Here is a 21,226-nt window from a genome sequence, read left to right on the forward strand (position 1 = left end):
CCCAGGAGGGCCCTGGCACCACCTACGTTTCGTTCTCTGCCCCGTTGGTCTTGTTCTTGCGCTGCTTCTGCTCGTTGCTGGCAGGGGGCGTCTGTCCCATCGCCGGCGGCTTCCGCTTGGCCAACAGTTTGCGTTGCCTTTCTATTTCTTCCCGTTGGGAATTTATCCTTTCCTGTTGCCTGGAAAGCAGAGAGTAGGAAAAAAAATAACATAGAATCATAGAATGGATTGGGTTGGAAAAGACCTCCAAGATCATCGAGTTCAACCCTTGGTCCAACTCCAGTTTATTTACCAGATCATGGCACCCAGCGCCACGTCCAATCTGTGTTTAAAAATCTCCAGGGATGGGGAATCCACCCCCTCTCTGGGCAGCCCATTCCAATGCCTGAGCACTCTCTCTGTAAAGAATTTTTTTCTGATATCCAACTTCAATTTCCCCTGGCAGAGCTTAAGCCTGTGCCCCCTTGTCCTATTGCTGAGTGCCTGGGAGAAGACACCAGCCCCCACCTGGATATAACTTCCCTTCAGGCAGTTCCAGACAGTGCTGAGGTCACCTCTGAGCCTCCTCTTCTCCAGGCTAAACACCCCCAGCTCCCTCAGCCTCTCCCCACAGCACTTGTGCTCCAGTCCCTTCACCAGCCTTGTTGCCCTTCTCTGGACCCACTCCAGCACCTCAATATCCTTTCTGAACTGAGGGGCCCAGAACTGAACACAGTACTCAAGATGTGGCCTCACCAATGCAGAGTCCAGGGGAAGGGTCACTTCCCTGGTCCTGATGGTCACGCTATTTTTGATACAGGACAGGATCCCATTGGCCTTCTTGGCCACCTGGGCACACTGTTGACTCATGTTGAGCTTCCTGTCAATTAGTACTCCAAGGTCCCTTTCTGCCTGGCTGCTCTCCAGCCACTCTGTGCCCAGTCTGTAGCACTGCAGGGGGTTGGTGTGGCCAAAGCATGCATGAAAAGGGTGTATGTACTTGGTTGTCTTCGGCATCTGTTCTTACCAGATTGGAAATTCATCTCTCCAATCGGTTGTAGTTGGAAGATTAGCAACAAAATGGTTTTGTACAGAAAAGGGGGATGTGCCAAACGTGATGAGTCAGATTTTTTAAGGTATTTTTACATAAAAGGGGATTCTTTTCCTGGCTCACAGAAAGCTTGCAGTAAGTGAATGGTTTTATTCATGCAGAGGTTATCCAAACCCAAGGAGTCGCTCCCTTCACGGAAACCCAGGATCCATGGTAAGTCACTAACTTTCCACACACTCCTTCCTAGAAGACTCTGTTCTAAATCTCACATTTTCCTGTTAAAACTATTCCTCAAGTCTGGTACTGTCTGACAAAGTATCTTTATACTTCAAAGGTACAGTTAAATTACCCTAAATTCTCTGGAATACAACCAACACCATTCCCAATTTCCCTGAGAAACAGCCTCTCCTCGACAGAAAGACTATCTGGAAACATTTTGCAGTGATAAAAGCACTTTGACCTTTCAAGTCTAAATAACTTAAGCATTTACATACTTAATTCTCTTTTTAAAAGACACTGCAGGTAAATATTCCAAAAGTATTTCCTCCATGTCTTCCAGCACAAACTAAGGATGGATTCCAAGGTCCTGTGCCTGACAAGAGCTGCACCTCCCTATCAGACTACAGAGAAGTGATGTGATTTTAAAGCATCACACTTAGCTCTCTCTAATGCAATTAATTTGCCAAGTCCTACTTAAAGGTCTAGGCCAGGTGGGAATTGACTGGATATTTCCATTAACATCCTGCATAAAAGGGTCTCTGATCTTCATTTCCAGGTTTCTGCAGTCCCTTTGATCACTGTTACCAGAAGGCAGAAAAAGTTAAATAGTATGGATTTTCTCTTTTAAGCTTCTCTACTTTAAAAAAAAAAAAGGAAAGAGGCAAGCAGCTAATTAGCCTTCCCTAATATATGCAAGTATGCAAATCAAATTGATTGACTCACAATATACGTGAGATTTTGGCCCACCCCTCCACTCTAAGCACATCCCAGCCAGGTGAGTGCACTGAGGATTCCCAACAGGGCAGCCCTTGTTTTCCAACCCACTCAAACCATTTCACTCTGGAGCCTTCAGTGGAAACACATTTCTCACTTCAAGGTGAAAACGTTCCCCACTGTCAGGAGCTCCTCTCTGACCCTTCCTTGCATCACTCACACCATTCTCGCACTCTGACACAGAGAGCACCACACACACGACTGCTCGTCTGTGACATTTCTGCCCGTGCTGGTGGAGCCCATCCTGTGTGTCCTCACTTGATGAGGTTCTGGAAGGCGTAGCCGTCTGTCCACTGCTCGGTGAAGGACGCGCCGTGCCGCACGGTGGTGAAGTGCCCCAGCCTCAGCCGGTCCTGCATGCTCTTATCTCTGCAGGCCATCTTCTCCTGCTTGGACTGCAAACAGAAGGCAGAAACAGGGAAAATACAAGCCGTGAATTGGCAGCTAAAGAGCCGGGCTGTGTTTTAAACCGCCACCAATTCTTAGCGCTTTCTATTGTTCTGCTTATCTGAAACTCAGCTGAACATCATTGATCGGGTTATTGCTGGCGCTTCACACAGGTTTGACAGGTATTTGTTCAAATCTTTCCTGGTATTTCAGCCACAATTTTCCTTCCTTATTCCCTGGACTGCTCACCCATCCTATGATCAGCTGAAATCAGCCTGGCACTAAAACTACTCCTTTGTATGAACAGCTTAGCTAAGACTGCAGGGCTGGCTCTGATCAGGCGCTTACTCAATCAGGGGAGAAAGCAAGAAAAGACACCTTGGATCATTCAGGCCCTTATTCACTCAATCAGGTGAGAAAGAAAGAAAAGACACCTTGGATCATTCAGGCCCTTATTCACTCAATCAGGTGAGAAAGAAAGAAAAGACACCTTGGATCATTCAGGCCCTTATTCACTCAATCAGGTGAGAAAGAAAGAAAAGATACCTTGGATCATTCAGGCCCTTATTCACTCAATCAGGTGAGAAAGAAAGAAAAGATACCTTGGATCATTCAGGCCCTTATTCACTCAATCAGGTGAGAAAGCAAGAAAAGACACCTTGGATCATTCAGGCCCTTATTCACTCATCAGGTGAGAAAGCAAGAGAAGACACCTTGGATCATTTAAGAGTAAGATACAGTGATCAGCAAGAAAACACACCTTGGTTCATTAAGCAAGAAAATACACCCTGGTGATAAAGCAAGAAAAGACACCTTGGATCATTCAAGAGTAAGACACAGGGATCAGCCAGCTCAGTCCTGGACTTGTACCATGCCCACAAGTGACACAACCTGAGTTAGGTCACCAACATGCACAATAAACACTTGTGGTGGTGTCTGTCACAGAGTGTTTCTGGTAAAGTGACACCAATTTCCAAGGCCTGAGAGGAGAACAGCAAAGTTTCAATGAGACAGAATTGAAGATGAACCTGGGAAAGCTCCCCAGTGGAGCCTCTGAAGGCCAAGTGTATTCAACACCTCAGCCAGAGTCACAAATCCTTCCACGGAGGGGAGTCCCAGTCAGCCAAGAACAATCAGCTCTGTGACAAACCAACTCAAACAGACTGCACGTACCAGGCAGCACCCGGGTGGCTTTGCCCATCCAGTGCCCACAAACAATAGGTGTAATTGGCCAACAGGTGAAAGAGCAATCAAACCCCCACACTGTTTAACCATCAGGAAAGCTGGAAACCTTTCAGCACTGAGGCAGCAGGCTGGACACTGGTAAACAGCAGCCTGGCACTGGCCCCAGTGACTTTAATGCGTTGTTTTCAGTGTTACACAAAGCAACGGCCTCCAACTGGCTGTTTGAAAGGAGGAAAGGTCTGAATCACCTGCCCATGTCCCAGAGCAGATCTGCAATTCCACTGCACAATGGGCCACTGCTCTTGCACTGCCAGAGCTGCACAGGGCTGCTTTTTAAGTGCATGAGTCCCCAATTCAAGCAATGCCTGCTGTATTTAGGGCTCTATTTCATTTAAGCAAGAGATCACTGTGACTGTGAAAAGTAACTAAATCTACACACTCTGAACCATTTCATTCTTTGGATTATGTTTCTATTTGTAGAGAAATAATTGAAAGACAATTCCAGTAGTCACTACAACAACACGGGCAGGTTTTTACTGTTAAGACAGAGCTGTTTCCAAGGACATGAGCTGTGCCTGCAGGGATCTGCCCCCTGCTCACCTTTTCTATAAGAAGCTTCTTGCTCATCGTTACACATCGATTCAACCGCTCCTTGTACTTCTCCAGCATCTTCTGCTGCTCGTCGATCTGCCTTCTCAAATCACAGTTGGCCTGAAAGTGAACAGAGAGAGCAAAGCCTGTGACTTGAAACCACTGAGAAGAGCCAAGCTGAGCATCACCCAGGCAGAAGTTTCTCCAGTTAGCTCTAGGGATCAGATTAAAGTCAGCAAAACAGCAGGATCAGAAAAAAGGAACAGGTTCCTCTTAGCAAAACATCCAAGACAAACTTAACATTTTTCACTCCCCCTCTGGAACAGGGAAGTTCTGTCATCCTGGTTTGCATGCAAGGAACTAAGGTACAAACAGACTAACACAGGGAAAAGAATTTTTTTTTCAATTTTTTAAAACATTTAAGATCTTGCCCCAGCTACCAAGTCTCAAAACAGCTTAGTCATTCCTGGACTATCCTTCCTCTTTAGCCACAATACTGGCAGAGGAAAAGGATGGGGGAACTCCCTTTGCACTTTCAGTTAAATTCTTGTTCCAGTCACTCTCCACCAGCCCCTCTACACACACTGCTCCCAGCAGCAGCTGCTGTTCAACACCAGGCAGCAGCAGGGTTGGAGCTGCAGCCATTTGCACGGAGGGAAAGTTAAATTTAACCATCTCCCCTCCAACCAATAGTCTGGCTTCTGATAAAGAGTGAATGGTAAAAGCAAAAATAATAATAATAGTAAAACCCCCACATCTATTTCCTGCTTCACAGATTATTTTCTTTCAGGTGCTGAGACCAGACAAACACACAGCATTCCCTCTACTCCCTTTAAAGTGCTTTCTAATGCTTTTCAACACTTCACAAGAGCTGCCTCTCCAGCTGATGAAAGGCACATCAATTAGAACTTCTCCATTAAGACAAGACTCTTGATTTAAAGGCATTTATCTTTTACTGAAGAATACCAATGGGTGAGGAGCTTTACTCTTTTGGTTTGACCAAAAGATGTTCTCCTCATCTCCATCCACATCACTGACTCTCATGAATGAGCATTTCAGGACAGAACTGCCCAGGCACTGAGAGGCTCCTGGACATGTTGCCAAACAAAGGCCACAGTCACTGCTTGTGGATTCAGGCAGGCCCAAACACAGTGTCTACAAGCCAGTTATGCTGCAGGTAAGACATCACTGGATTTGGTTTACCTTGCAAGTGTTGGTTCTACAGCTGGGGTACAAAATCCTGCTCTGCAGCCTGGCTGGCACAAGCACCCCAGGTATCTTTAAATAGCAGCTTTCAGAAGAGTTGTCCCACTTTAAATACTTACTCTTAATAAGTCATCTATCCTCCCCTCCTTCTTCTCCAAGTCAGAGTTCTTACTGTTTTCTAGTGCAGATATTTTTTCCATTGTGAGGTCGGACTGTAGGGAGAAATCACCATAAACCACATGTGAGAAACAGGGAATGTTTCAGACAGTCAGCACATACATCCCAGAGTAACCCCCTCTGGACTCAGCAGCTGGGTCTAAGGAGGACTGAGCCCTTGAACCTGAATTTTCTCCACTATCCTTTGTGTTATTGCATGGTGGGCTCCTCCAGCACAGAGCTGGTAACTCTGAACAGGCTTCAATGTCCTCTGGGTCCTGTAAATTTGGGCTTTATAGCTGAGCTCTGCCCACTCCTTGGTGGTCTCTGTGCAGGAGAGGTTGTATAAGGAAAAGACTTAGGAAAAAACTCCACCAATTCCCAGCTGGAATATCAAGTTTATGACACATTTCATGGGCACAGACAACCACCTGCACACTAAGACAACAGCTGTGGGTTCTAGGGTGGTCTTGTCAGAAAACACAGGTCATTATAAAATATTCAGAGGGACAGCAGGAATATTGAGCACAAGCTTTTGTTTCTGATAAACTGATGTATTAGTGCCCACTGGGGACAGGAGCTTTACAGGTCTGGAGTGAAACCTGTTTGGAAAGTTTTATGGGGTGCAGCACATCTCAAATACCTTCACCAGTGAAGTGAGACTGATACCCAGGAACAGAAGACACACACTCTGTTCTTTGAACATGCCAAACTCAGCACTGATTAAAGGGTGGGGAAGGAAAGGGAGTCAGTATGTACATGAACAGCATCTAAACCAGACAAGTCACCAGAGAGGAAACTCTCCCTGACTGCCCACACAGATTTCACACTTGTGGCTAGCAGGCACCTATCCTGGCTCTGAGAAGAGTTAGCAGACAAACTGTGGAGTTGTTATGTAACTGTTCTCCAAATTTCAGCCTGTGGAGTAAGACACAAACCTGGCTGACTGTGGCCTCTCTACACATGCCCAGCATGGGAAAGCTCAAAGAGAACACCTGCCAGCACTGCACAACAGGCAAGGTGGGCCTGGATCCCAAAAGACAGAAGAGGAGGCCTGGGCAGGTCACCTCAGCTCTGCCTTGAGTTGGTTTGTGTGACAAAGGCTTTGTCAGTGAGGGCACCAGGCAGGGTGTCTGTGGAGAGCCTTGGCCACAGCTGGTGGCCAAGAGCAGAAAGGTTCTTCAGAACTGGCTGTTTCTCACTTTACCAAGGCACAGACATGCCTGCCCTGTGTCACATGAAGGCTGTTTCAGGATACACACCCTTACACAGGACTCCATCTTGAGCACTGACTGAAAACACTGAGGAAAACACCTCATGCTGTCTTGCTTTTGTCACTGCCATGAGTGACTCAAGCTGGGAATCACTGAAGATTATCTTTGTTAAAACTCTATTAACTCCAAACAGGATTGGAAGGGAAAAACCAAAAATGTGTACATGTCACTGTGCAGCCAAACATCCTCCTGGATTTTTTTCCACAAGTGTATCCTACATTTAGACCTCTAGAGAATATAATGAAGCTGAACAGTTGCACAAAGCTTGCTCAGAAAATGTCTTGTAAAGATGGACCTTGTGGGCATGTCAAGCAGAGGAGAATAAAAACATCTTGTTCCCTCCAGGTGGGACCACTATTTTAAGCCTGGGTGTTGGGACAGCAGAGACTGAAAGGTACCTCTGGCAGGTTCCTGAGTTATGGCATCATTTTCACATAAGATTTCCCCATGGAAAACAGCAGGGAACAGGAACCTTCCCAGACCAGCATTTTAACAATACAGACAACAAATGTGACCCCAGTGATGCAACAGAGCTTAGGCTTGAACAAGCGGGTACCCCCAGAGGTGGAATTGCTGTCCTTGGTGCACAAAGAACTTGTACCACCTGCTGGGGGAATGGAGAACAGACTGTCCCCAGCAACCAAATCATCTCTGACACAGACTGGTGTAGGAAATGATTGCTTAAAAATTGCTCAAGGGAAGGGTCAGACACAGAGATCAGAGATGAAAACCCAAAGAAGATTAAAAGCAGGCTTGGAGAAGAAATAAGCCAGGTGCATTGCAGATAAAGCTGAACATCCTGGTAAGCAACAGATGAAGATGACACAGATAAAAGCATCTTAATTTAAAAAGCACCAAAAAGACACCAGTACAGTCAGAAGAGCTACTCCTCTTCCTGACTCCAGTCAGTGAAGTTGCTGAGAAGCACTGTCAGAAACTCATCATGTTGCACCTTGACAGGACAAACTATTCCATGGGTGAACTCTGCAGAGGCCAAAGATCTTCCAGCCAGACTGTGGCTGTTTGTACTGGAAGCAGTAGAGATGCACCCACGACCTTGAACAGATGCATTCCCAACTATCACTCAGGTTTCCTTCACACCTTCATTTCCAGAGAGAACATTCAGGATAGCACAGAACTGACACAGACAGAGCTGGGGTGTTCCTCTCCCAGGCACAGTCACACACAGCTGAAGAACTGCCCACAGTACAGACACAGAAAAGCCTCAGCAGCAGGTTGGACAATTCCACTGGCAACAACTGAAAACATTCTTTACAAGATGAGGAACAAAGTTCAGAGCGATTTACTTCACTCAGCAGGTACAGACTGAGTTGGGAATATTGACTCTCCTCCTACAAACATCATGCCCACTACCAGTTGCACCCTCTGGCACAGCAGACAAACTGCAGCAAGCTTCAACCTCACCCCCAGGAGCTGTATCATCTAGTGAGCTATACCTGTGACTGTTTGTGCTGGATGGAAATCTGTTTTTGGGAAGTGCAGGAATGCTCAGTGTTCCCTGATCCGGTAGAAGATGGGCTGCCTTGCTGGGCCTGTAAAAGAAAGTTGTGTATTGTTACATGTCCCTCAGCACACACACAGAGCTGCAGCCTGGCCTGCACCACACTCATGCTCAGCTTTAAGAAGGCTCTAGAGATTCAGGGCAGTAAAACAAGAGTGTCACTTTCTCTCAAGAAGCCTGGCCCAACCTGCTGAAGACAAAGCCTTTAAAAGGCTGCTATAATTCATGTCAGCTGAGATTAAGCGAGGCCAAACCAAACATTTCTCACAGCAAGACTACACTTCATTCTTGTGCTTTTGTGCATCCATCAGATTAACCTCTCAGATGGTATCATTTTGATCTACAGAAGATTTCTAGCTGTTAACTAAAAACTCACACTGTTTTATTAAACAAGCAAAACCTGGGCTTTAGAATTCTTCACAAGGAAGAACTTACCAGAAGACAACAGGCTGGGTCAGCAAAACCCAGGCTGTCCTTGTGCCCAGTCTGGAATTCCCCAACCCTTAGAACCACAGAATCACTTGGGTTGAAAGAGACCCCTGAGAGCATCAAGTCCAACCCTTGATCCAACCCCACTGTGATCACCAGATCATGGCACTCAGTGCCACGGCCAATCTCATCTTAAAAACCTCCAGGGATGGAGAATCCACCCCCTCTCTGGGCAGCCCATTCCAATGCCTGAGCACTCTCTCTGCAAAGAATTTCTTTCTCATCTCCAACTTAAACCACCCTTGGCAGAGCTTAAGCTGTGCCCTCTTGTTCCTCTGCTGGTTGCCTGAGAGACCAACCCCCACCTGGCTACAACATCCTTTCAGGGAGTTGCAGAGAGTAATAAGGTCTCCCCTGTGCCTCTTCTTTGCCAGACTAACCAACCCCCAGCTCCCTCAGCCTCTCCCCACAGCACTTGTGCTCCAGTCCCTTCTCCCACCTTGTTGCTCTTCTCTTCTCAGTTGAGTTGGAAGAGACCTCTGAGATCACCAAGTCCAACCCTTGATCCAACCCCACTGTGATCACTCTGGCACTTGTGCCCTGGGCTGGTGATCACAGTGGGGCTGGATCAAGACATGGTGGATTCTGTGTCCCTGGAGGCGTTTCAGAGGACACTCAGAGCCACATTCAGTCCCTTCTCCAGCCTCGTTGCTCTTCTCAGTCGGGTTGGAAGAGACCTCGGAGATTATCAACCCTTGATCCAACCCCACTGTGATCACCAGCCCAGGGCACACTGTGCCCTGGGCTGGTGATCACAGTGGGGTTGGATCAAGACATGGTGGATTCTGTGTCCCTGGAGGTGTTTAAGAGGACACTCAGAGCCACATCCAGTCCCTTCTCCAGCCTCGTGGCTCTTCTCTGGCCCCGCTCCAGCCCCTCAATCTCTTGCCTCAACTGAGGGGCCCAGAACTGAACACAACACTCAAGGTGTGGCCTCCCCAAGGCAGAGTCCAGGGGAAGGGTCACTGCCCTGGGCCTGCTGGCCACGCTGGTTTGGATCCAGGCCAGGATCCCCTTGGCCTTCTTGGCCACCTGGGCACACTGGTGGCTCCTGTTGAGCTTCCTGTCCCTCAGTCCCCCCAGGTCCCTCTGCCTGGCTGCTCTCCAGCCACTCTGTGTCCAGCCTGGAGCGCTGCAGGGGGTTGGGGTGGCCAAAGGGTCTAGACCCAGCACTAGACCCTTAACTAGACACATCCCTTTAGGACTCCAATCTTTCTGGAGCTGCTCACCGAGACAAAAGTAAAGCAGAGGCCACCTCCCCTCTGTGCCAGCTGCTCATTGTCCAGCCGCTGCTTGGCCAGCATCACCGACATCAGCGTTGGCAGAGCCGAGTGCTCCTCCTGCGGCTCCTTGGCTGCGCCGCCGTCTGCCCCGTACAGCGGCTGCTCCACTCGCCGCTGCAACACACGCACAGAACACACAGTCAGCTGCTGGCTGGGGTTGGGGTTTTTAAATTTAAAAAAAAAAAAAAGAAGGAAAAAAAGAAAAAAACCAAAAAAGGCGATTTTTGTGACTCTGCCAAAAGTGCTGTGAGCGAAGCAGCAGCTCGGGAATGAGCAGCGTGGTGAGGATCTGATGAGTCAAGCAGCACTCCTGCAGGGATTGGTCTGATGGCAGACAGCAGAAAGGAAATGAAGGTTACCATGAAGAAAGCAAACAGCCTAACCAACGAGCAGGCAGGACAGAGCTCCTTGTCCTTAACACGGGCCCCTTCCTTCGCAAATACATGTGTTTCATGGGCAGTTAAATGTCTCCCTGACATCCCATCCCGTCAGATCTCGGAAGCTCAGCAGGGTCAGCCCCGGATTAGTACTTGGATGGGAGACCTCCTGGGCAATGCCGGGGGCTGTAGGTTCTAGTCCTGAGGACTTCACTGGCACCGTCCAAGCTCGCTCGGCCGTGGCAGATGAACCTCAGGACTGAAACGGTGGGGCCAGTTCTGTGCAGGCTGAGCCTCACCTGAAATCCACTGCACAGGCTGGAAGGGCACGTGGGGACAGCCCTGCCCAAATCTTCGTTCACAAAGTTTGGCCATACATGTGTTTCAGAGCCAGTGGGGCAAGGCAGGTTGGCAGATCCAAAAATCTGCACTGGGATTTTGGTCAATGCACTGACAGTTACACTACTTGATGCTTTCAAAGGCTTGTTTTTAAACAGCTAATGTCACCATACATTGCTATTCTGGTGAAGTCAACTGAGTCAGAACTGCTAAATGGCAGCAACCTAACCATGTCTAGGACCCAGACATCAGGGTAAGCTCAATCCTGTCATTAGACCTGCAAGGTAAGCAGGGTATACTAATGCATTCCCAAAATCTTTTCAAGATCTGCTACACCTCATAAGGGCCAGCTCCTTTCTCCTGCAGTAGACTCATTTTCCAACTGATACAGGAACTGGGTTTAATAAGAACAAGAATCATCTGAGCTGCACTGATTCCAGCACTCAGCATCTCCCTGCCATGGCTTTCCAAGCCTGCACACCATGGCTAAAACTTGGCAGTCTGGGTAATAATCATCCAAGTCCTTCCAAGCCCTAACTCTGGGCCAGGCAAATGTCTCATAGAAAGTAAACAGCCAGGTCAAGCTTCAGTTTTTCTTAAAAGCCTAAATTGCAACCTGAAGCATATTTTCTGGCTAACATTACCAATGTCAAGAGTGTTTCCCTCCCCAAAGGAATGCTCGTGCCTGAGAGTGGCCTTACAAGAGCCTCAAGACCTGCAGATCACTGTTCTGATCAAAGGAGGAGCGAGGCAATTCCAAGCAGTCAAGAGATTTCAAGACAAGAAATAACATCCTGAAGCCATTACAATTCCTCTGCAAGTTCTGATTGCAGAAAATTTCCAGTGCAGGACAGATTTAACTCAGGTTTGGAGGAGGTTTGTCTGATATGAAAGACATTTTAACACCCTGCTCTCTTCCTCAACCACACTGACACCTGCAATGGGTAAGATACACAATCTCCTCCAGCTTTCACTCACTCCCCCAGTTTTTGGGGCTAGGCCCAAACCATTGACACTGTTTGTAGGAAGACAGATCTTGCAGAGGCCCAGAATAGTTTGTTATGAATGAGCAAACACCACAGGTTTAGTTGCAAGAGTGAAGAACAGAAGATAAGAAACACAAAGAGCACCTGTGTAAGGAGAAATACACACTGGCCTGTCTGAAACCAACTGTAACATAAATATTCACCAGAAATACTCCACTCCAACTTTGACCTATGCAACACATACAGGTGTAAAACCAAACCAAAGGAAGAATCCACTTTTCCCACTATAAACACCTGTATGGTATCTCATCTGTCACACACCTGCAACATTCAGAGACACTATTTCCTTCTTTAGCTTCTGCTAAAAGATATCTGTTAGTGAGTTAATTCAAGATAGGAGGAAGGGCCATTCAGCTGACCAGCTGTTCTAATTTTTAGAAACATTAAAAAGGATCTAGAACAATGTGTGGAGCTCTCCCTCCAAGCAGCATTGCAAGGCTTCTGAAATCTAACCACACACATGGAATTCTGAGCAGAGTGTTCAGTGCTGGGGTTTGGTTCAGTACATTCAGTAACTGTGCAAAGGTCTCTGCAGAATAATGTAATCCCTAAAGGCTTTGGTTTAGGGAATACCAACCTTTCCCACAATGCTCCAGACTTTTGACACTCAACAAATGCTGAAAATTTTTAAAGAGGGGCCCAGCAAGTGGTCAAAACTAGAGCTCAGCTCTGAAGGTTGCTTTGCTAGTTGAAGCAGATTTCTTTGGCTGCTCTGAGTTCAAATGGCTTAAATACACTGGTTACTTTTTCCAGATCTTGCAGAAATGCTGTGGCAGCAAAATGGAATTATGTAACAACAGCACCAGCTGTGCATGTACACACATTTCTCTGCAAGCTTTTGCTGGTGCCCCTTGCAAGTCACGTGCACATGAACAGAAGTGAAAGACCTCCCAGATATGATGATGGTGTGCACCATGTTCAGGATACCCAGCCAAGATCAGAACATCCCTGACTAGTCCTGCACAGACACACAACATTCTCCCGACTCGATGGAGTTGTTCATGTGCTCCAGTGGAACACAGGATAACCAATGGGTTAGTTCCACCTGTTCTTCAGGACAGGGATCTCTGTAACCACACAGCTAAGAGCACTCACCCTGCATGCTTCAAGCTCAGGGATCCATGTCCCACACAGCTGGAACAGCCACTGACTGTCCCAGGGTCCCAGACAGGGCCGCGCTCTCAGAACCCACTTGCAGATTTAAAACCGAGAACAAGCCAAACCACTCCCCAGGAGACACTGCCCTGCTCAGAACCTTGTGTGAGCTGCCTGAGGCACAGCCACCAAGCCAAGCAATGCCAGGCCACCAGCTCTGTGCCCAGAACACTCACCGGCAAGGGGTTGGAGAGGGAATGCTGCGGCGAGGACCGGGCGACGGGCGGCACGCTCCGACCGGGACTGGTGCCTGGGCCACTGCCCCCAGCAAACTGGGCACAGAAACACAGCAGGTCAGCAGGAACCCCCCAGAGACACCACAGCAACCACATTTAACACAGACAGCCCTACAGGCTCCAGGGATCCATTTAAATAAACGGAATGAAAGCTACGAGGAGAACCTTAACATTTCATGCAGTGCTTTCCAAAGGGATGGCAGAAGCACCTCAGACCAACACTGGTGTTTGCACTGAGGGCATCTTCCTTTTAACACAGAAAGATATGAACCTGCACACTGGGCCATGGATCAGTTATTCACCAGAACAGAATTAGGAAAGCCATTCCCTGTGAGATGTGCCTAGTGGGCACCACAGCAGTGGGCAGGGGTGTGCAGCTCTACTGAGGCACCTGTGCCAGTCACTGCTGGAGACAGGACAGGTGAGGAGCTGGGAAACTGCTCTGGTTGGCCCAGAAATTCCTACACCACACAGTGAACCACTAAGGAAAGAATTAAACACTAATAAGCACTTAATTTCTGACTCCAAGTTACTCAGTAAAATAGAGAAAAAACCTAAGAGAAAAGCTACAGCTCTGTATTGTGCAGACAGAGAAAACTTCAGAAACTGTGAAATGCAAAAAGAATATGGACTTCTAGAATGTCCATCACTGTTTGGGGGAGAGGTTTCCACCTCCCACGTGGTGCCAGCCTCCCATGAGAGGTTTTTCTGCAGAGGGAACCCGGTAAACAACTTCCAACTCCAATCACAAGGACTGTGCAGGGAGGTTTTTCTGCAGCATGGGCTCTTACCAAAATTGGTTGCATACTCAGATATCCTCATCTGAAATGCAGGTTCCAATGAAAAGTGAACCTCAAAACTATACTTAAGTGAAAAAATGCTTTATCACCTGTTCAAATAAATGTAATTTAAAAATCAACTTCCTCATATCCTCTGCCTAATCAGATCTGAGCATGTCAGGTTGACATCATCAGTCAGTGACCCCAACAATGCATCAGTAACACAAGTCAAGAAATTCCATCTACAGATCTTGCAGAATGTGAATTCAGGCAGATTTCTCAAGATCAAGACACTTACCTCAAAATAATCACTAATTTTATGTCCTCTAGGAGTGCCTTTTCCTACAAAGGAAAGGAAAAGATTAAACTAAGAGTTGCATTTTTAAGAAGAGAAGTTCCGATGCCACTCTAAAAACCTCCTCCTACATTTTGACACTCCTTTCCCTGCTCACTGCAGCACCTATCACAACAAAGCTGCTGCACAACAAAAGCCTGCCCCAGGGTTACAGCTCTCCTGCTGTTGTTGGGAGGGTCTACACTTGACAATTCAATTAACTCTCAATTCCAAACATGTCACATCCAATCAAACAGCATTTGCACTTCCTCAAGTACTTAGAAACCACTAAAGGTTTTGACTGTTGCAAAGGTTCTCCTAAATTTCCTTCAAGATAAGGAGAGAGTAAAAGGTACTTCTACTCCTCCGCCTTCAGGTAAATTACTTTATATTAGATCTCTCCCAAGCATTCCTATAAGAGTTTGAGAGATAATTAGTGGTGGCTTAACACCAGCTCATTAAAACTTAGCCCTTTTCTCTTATTATAACATTATCAAAGCACTTCTGTCAACACAATTTGCATTACTTTCTTGTTGAAGAATAAAAGAAATTGAAATCTGCCCCTGTGCCCACTTCCCAGAGAATCTGATCTTGCACTTGAACACTCTGGGTTTTCCTGAGCACTCAGGACAGCACTGCCTGCTTTGTGTCTGGACACAGCTTGTTCTCCATCTGTTGGGGCACAACTCACTCCACCAAAGCAGGCACAGAAAGCAAGGAAGAGAGCACAGGCTGGTTCTCAAGTATGTGGAGTGATGCAGGACCAAACCAACACTTCAGACAGGCCATGAGAATCAGAATCAGCTGGGTTGGAAGAGACCTCTGAGAGCATCAAGTCCAACCCTTGGTCCAACCCCACTGGGATCACCAGATCATGGCACTCAGTGCCACGGCCAAGCTCAGCTGAAAAACCTCCAGGGATTGGGAATCCACCCCCTCTCTGGGCAGCCCATTCCAATCCCTGAGCACTCTCTCTGCGAAGAATTTCTTTCTCATCTCCAACTTCAATTTCCCCTGGCAGAGCTTGAGCCCATCGTGCCCCCTTGTCCTATTGCTGAGTGCCTGGGAGAAGAGACCAACCCCCACCTGGCCACAACTTCCCTTCAGGCAGTTCCAGACAGTGCTGAGGTCACCTCTGAGCCTCCTCTTCTCCAGGCTGAACACCCCCAGCTCCCTCAGCCTCTCCCCACAGCACTTGTGCTCCACTCCCTTCTCCAGCCTCGTTGCTCTTCTCACTTGGGTTGGAAGAGACCTCTGAGATCACCAAGTCCAACCCTTGATCCAACCCCACTGGGATCACTCTGGCACTCTGTGCCCTGGGCTGGTGATCACAGGGGGGTTGGATCAAGACATGTTGGATTCTCTGTCCCTGGAGGTGTTTCAGAGGACACTCAGAGCCACATCCAGTCCCTTCTCCAGCCTCGTTGCTCTTCTCTGGCCCCGCTCCAGCCCCTCAATCTCTTGCCTCAACTGAGGGGCCCAGAACTGAACACAACACTCAAGGTGTGGCCTCCCAAGGCAGAGTCCAGGGGAAGGGTCACTGCCCTGGGCCTGCTGGCCACGCTAGTTTGAATCCAGGCCAGGACCCCATTGGCCTTCTTGGCCACCTGGGCACACTCTGGCTCATGTTCAGCCTCTGGGCAGCCCGTCCCATGAAAATCCAAGAGTCTGTGGGAATAGGCTGAATATTTTCCTGCCAGTGAGGATAACAAGGCTCCCAGGGGAGGATACACCACCGTGGAGTAGTTTATAACAAGCTGCCTGACACACCCTTGAGAAGAGCCATTAGTTTCCTAGGACACAGTGGGAATTACCAATCGTGCAGCAGGGTGGGAGCAGGAATTACCTTGACTGCTCTCGTAGGCTTCTGCTTTCCTCTTCCTATTCCGCTGGTCATTCTGTTTTTTCTCGGGAGTCTGTTAAACAATACTTCAAAATTAACATTTCTGCAGTTATTCCAAGATTTAAAGAAAATGCCAAAACACAATAATCTGTTCCATATCCCCAGTGGCCAGTTCCTTTCTCTGGTGCATTTGTTTCTGCTGCTGGTACTTAAAGGAACAACTGCTCTCAAATAGCTGCTGCTTTCTGCTAGAAGTGCTGCAGAAGGGAGAGAACATGGTAAATGAGGAGAATAATGGATTTTTTCTATTTCAGCTGCAGCAATCCAGCCTGTACTACCCAATGACCTCTGAGGGTGAGCAGAGCAAGCTCAAACACTTATGAAAACCTGTGTAAACTGTTTCAAGGTGATCATAGTACTGGTACAAGGGGAATAATGATGAGAGGTTTGAGCACTGACATCAAATTTGCAGTGCAATCACAGCCTACCAGGACAATTCACTCTGCCTGCAGGTAATGCTTCCTCCCAAAGCTCAGATGGGGACAACCATCCTATCCCCTGGTTCAAACTTAGGACCTTGCACAAGGAAAGGAAGAGCCTCCCCAAGACAGCAGCCAGGAGAAACCTGCCACAGATGCTGGACTTTGGTTTGCTCCTCACCTGCTCTCACTCGAGCCAAGGGTCAGTTGTTTCTGCCATTCCTGTGGGCAACCAGAGGCCTGCAGGATTTATGTCTAACCAGTGTGTTTATGCACAGGCACAACAGAGAGCACAGCTGACAGGTCTGAGGGCTCCCCAACTGTCATCCCTGAGGCCTGAAGGCTCCAGAGGGTCCTGCCTGAAATCTGAGGGCTCCAGAAGTGTCACCCCTGAGGCCTGAAGGCTCCAGAGTGTCCTGTCTGAGATCTGAGGGCTCCAGAAGTGTCATCCCTGAGGCCTGAAGGCTCCAGAGGATTATTTTTCAGGCCTGAAGGCTCCAGAGTGTCCTCCCTGAGATCTGAGGGCTCCAGAAGTGTCACCCCTGAGGCCTGAAGGCTCCAGAGTGTCCTCCCTGAGATCTGAGGGCTCCAGAAGTGTCATCCCTGAGGCCTGAAGGCTCCAGAGTGTCCTCCCTGAGATCTGAGGGCACCAGAAGTGTCACCCCTGAGGCCTGAAGGCTCCAGAGTGTCCTCCCTGAGATCTGAGGGCTCCAGAAGTGTCATCCCTGAGGCCTGAAGGCTCCAGAGTGTCCTCCCTGAGATCTGAGGGCTCCAGAAGTGTCACCCCTGAGGTCTGGAGGCTCCAGAGGATTATTTTTCAGGCCTGAAGGCTCCAGAGTGTCCTGCCTGAGATCTGAGGGCTCCAGAAGTGTCACCCCTGAGGCCCAAGGGCTCCAGAGAGCCAGGCCTGTCTGTCTGTGCAAGGCTGAGAAGCCCAAACACGTGAGAGAGGAGGAGGCCCTGGCACAGGGCTGTCCCCACCAGCAGGGTGAAATCTGTGGCCAAACCTGCTGGAAACATCAGGAAGCACTGCTGGAAGCAGCTCCCTGAGGTTGCTGGAAAGAGAGAGGTCTCGTCATTTCCATCACCAACGTCATTTTCCAAACATCTCTTATCCCAAAAGGTCCCAAATAATTCCCAAGCTACATGCTCTCCAATCACTGCACTGAACCATAGCCTGGGGCCAGGGAGAAAACCACAGAGTGCAAAGCACAGCTCTGGGGGAGGGAGAGCCATGGCCAGACAGTCTGTGGTAAGCCCCAGTTTCATGCTCTTTGGAAACCCAAGTCTCAAGTACCCCGTTTCAAGAGCTCAGCCAAAAGACTTGCACACAGTAAGCACAGAAATCAATCTCCCTCCTTTAGCAGGATAAAAAAGGATAAAGCTGACTCTAAACCTGGCTGTGCCCCCAGTGGGTGCTGAACAAGCACAGCCCCACGTTACCAGCCGGGCACTCACTGACACGTTTTGGTAGGAGGATGGAGGAGATGTTAAGACAGAGGTGGTTATTGTGTCTGTAAAGTTCTTTTTTAGAATGAGGGGACTGAAAACTCCAGAACTATGTAGAGACTTGTTGTTCCAGCTCCTGTGTGTGTAGAAGTCAGTGACATTTCCTCCTCATGAAGAGTGAGGAGCAGCTCCTGAGCGGCGTTGGCGGGACTGTAACACCACGGGCTCCATCACAGCCTCCACGGAGCTCTGAGCACATTAATGAGATGCAGTTTAAGGGTTTTTTTTTTTTTTCCATTCAAGTACTTACATAACAAAAATGACACACAACATTATCTGTCACAGGCTGAGAAAGCAAGGAAGGGGAGAGATTCTGGAGTATGTCAGCTCGGTCAATTTAAACCTCTCCACAGAAGTTCATGAAAAAAACCAATTAAAAGAAGAATGAAAACTCAGTTTTTCACTATTAACTGCACTTGTGGAGTTTTAGATACTGCATTCTCAAAAGACTGAGCTTCACCAGGCCCCTCATAGCAGGACTGCCATGTGATAGAGGGAAGTAGGAGCCAAAGCTTACCTGATCACCATGTGGGAAGTTCTTTACATGCATAACAAAATGCACTTAAATTAGAGATTTTGCTTTAGTAACATGGAATTTTAAAGTAAAAATCTAACTCTGCAATTCATTTTGCTGCTTTAGCAAGTGTTTTGTAATAGTTAATCCTAAAGCAGTGAGATTAATTAGGGACAAAGCATCAATTTTCTCCTCCCTACACTTCCAGAGAGTGATCCATGAAAACTCTGCCTTGTACTGATGCAAACTCACATATTTGATAGATAAGGCAAACTTTTCCATCAATGTTCTCTGGCTTTTATTTGTTCAGAAGTACACCAAAACCAGCAAACGAATCACAGCACAGCCCCAAACCATTTCCTAAGCTGAGCTTTACAAACACCGTGGTTGGGGTTGGGCAGAGCCTGCCTAGAATGGTGAGAAGCTCCACAGACTGGAGGGTTGAGCTCCAGACTAAACACTTCCACAAATCCCTTCAGCCCCCAAACTAAGAGGGCTGTCTGACCCTCCCACAGAGTTTCTTGTCTGTTTGGAGCTCAGTTCTGTTCCCCTCAGACCCAACCACCCCCGGGGCTGACCCTGCTTACCTCCAATTCCTTGTCGCTCAGAGAGCCCACGCTGCACAAGCTCTGGTTGGAAGACTCACTGTTCAATGGACCCTGGGGAAAAACAGACAAGGACTGTGAGAAACAACTTCCAAACAAGGCAGACCCACCCCATCAAACATCTCTAACCTAAGGCATGTGGGTACAGCAGCACCAAACACAGGGTGGGGCACTAAACCTCAGAGGTCGTTTGCAGCAGGACAATTGGGTGGCCAAGGGACAATCCCTTCTCAGGATAATGATCCAGGCCTTGGAATGGTATTTCTGTATCGATTTATATACTGACTGCTCCACTTAACCACACCCACAAAACAGCCAAGGTGGTATTTATAACAGCCTGAGCTTTGAGGGAAAAAGCCTCCTGATTTGTTAAGTAGCAGGAGTTCCAAGCTCAGCTCTTCAGACAAGCATCTGCTTGACCCTGGGCTAAGCATTCAGAGGCATCTTCCATCTGGCAAGGCAGCTATTACTGTTATCAGATGCTGGCTGTACCAGGGATTTTTCTTTCAATGTGTCATTTTAATGCTTTTTTTAACACTAGGAGAGTGCAGAAGTGAGAGTTGTGTTACCAGCAGTACAACTGGGCCCCACAACACCATCTTTCCCACCTGGCTGTTTTATGGTCCCTGCCATGGAGCAGCTGCTCCCACCAGGCCACAGAACAAGCTCCAGAGGCTGGGATAGATCCACCAAATTAGTAACCAGGTACCTCAAGAGTCTGCTGCATCTTTGCTGGATACACATCTGCATTTTTACATATCCAAGCAGTTTGAAAAGGATTTAAGATCTGTATCAGAACTGGTTTTAAAAGGAAAAAGTGAATCATGCAAAGTCACCGTGTTTTAGCCTGACACAAAAGTGCCCTCCTACAGATCTGACTTCAGAAATCCAGACAAATTTGACAAAGACATAAAAACAAGATTCACAACTGATGATGGAATGTATTAAGAGGAAGAATGACATGATAAAACCAGCTCCCCATTAATAACTTGGGAGAATGTTTCCCCCAAGATTCATTCTATTTTAGCATTCTTAATTTTGCAGTAACCACTTCCCACCAACCACTCTCTCCTTGTGGCAAAGCCACTTCTTGTTACATTCTTGAGCAGAAGATTCCAGTGGTGGGGTGGGGGAGAAGCCTGAACACCCCAGAGAAACCTCAGAGTAGGTAATTTTTGAGGGGGCCAGTTCTCCCTCCCCTATTTATGAGACAAACACCACCATGAAATCAAACCTGTGACATAACAGAGTTGTTGCTAACCCCAATTTCCAAGCAGGCATGTGCAGAAAGTTCTGTTTACCTCCTGTGTTCCCTGTAAGTGTTAAACACCAAATCTGTCTCTTCTAAAATGACATGCTCAGTTGTTTCAACAAAAAAAAAATAAGAAAACCCAACACTTGAATATCTCAATAAGCTAAACATTCAGGATTCCCTCTTAAAAGCAAATTGCTTTAAGAAAAATTGCAGGTTTATACTCTAAGCCACACCATTATCCCTTCAAGTCATCACACAAACAGCTCAGGACCAGAAAGATGTTTCACCTTTTCAGTAATAGTTGGTTTTATCACACAAACAGCTCAGGACCAGAAAGATGTTTCACCTTTTCAGTAATAGTTGGTTTTTAAGCAAAGCAAGCTCCCCACCACCCACTGTGACAGCTCCCAAATGTTATAGGTACAACTCATGGTTATTCCAGGGATTTACTCCCTGGCCCACAGGATTTAACACAAGTGCCAACATTAACCTCAGCTACATCCACGTGAAGGCCTCACTGTCAAAAAAAAAAAAGTAATATCTTATAGGAAGTGGCAACAGAAAGTGAATCCTTCACTGATGAAAAAGCTGGTTTATAAACTGCCCAAATGCTGCTCTCCAAAATCCCTCCCTTCTCTC

General features: G+C 47.6%; 1 protein-coding gene across 3 annotated transcripts in view; it reads right to left on the minus strand.

The window, feature by feature from the left end:
- TLK2 (tousled like kinase 2) overlaps positions 1 to 21,226 on the minus strand; it is a 50,586-nt gene that overhangs the window by 18,989 nt on the left and 10,371 nt on the right. For all 3 annotated transcript variants that reach the window (XM_071577347.1, XM_071577348.1, XM_071577346.1), the window contains 10 exons: positions 19,315 to 19,386; positions 16,229 to 16,298; positions 14,347 to 14,390; positions 13,210 to 13,305; positions 10,063 to 10,230; positions 8,280 to 8,375; positions 5,512 to 5,604; positions 4,196 to 4,306; positions 2,282 to 2,418; positions 27 to 179 (listed from right to left, as the gene is read on the minus strand). In XM_071577347.1, coding sequence (XP_071433448.1) covers positions 27 to 179; positions 2,282 to 2,418; positions 4,196 to 4,306; positions 5,512 to 5,604; positions 8,280 to 8,375; positions 10,063 to 10,230; positions 13,210 to 13,305; positions 14,347 to 14,390; positions 16,229 to 16,298; positions 19,315 to 19,386 — 1,040 coding nt within the window. The remainder of the gene's footprint in view (positions 1 to 26; positions 180 to 2,281; positions 2,419 to 4,195; positions 4,307 to 5,511; positions 5,605 to 8,279; positions 8,376 to 10,062; positions 10,231 to 13,209; positions 13,306 to 14,346; positions 14,391 to 16,228; positions 16,299 to 19,314; positions 19,387 to 21,226) is intronic.

The sequence above is a fragment of the Pithys albifrons genome, chromosome 25 (genome assembly GCF_047495875.1).
Source record: "Pithys albifrons albifrons isolate INPA30051 chromosome 25, PitAlb_v1, whole genome shotgun sequence".
In the NCBI taxonomy this organism is placed as follows: Eukaryota; Metazoa; Chordata; class Aves; order Passeriformes; family Thamnophilidae; genus Pithys; species Pithys albifrons.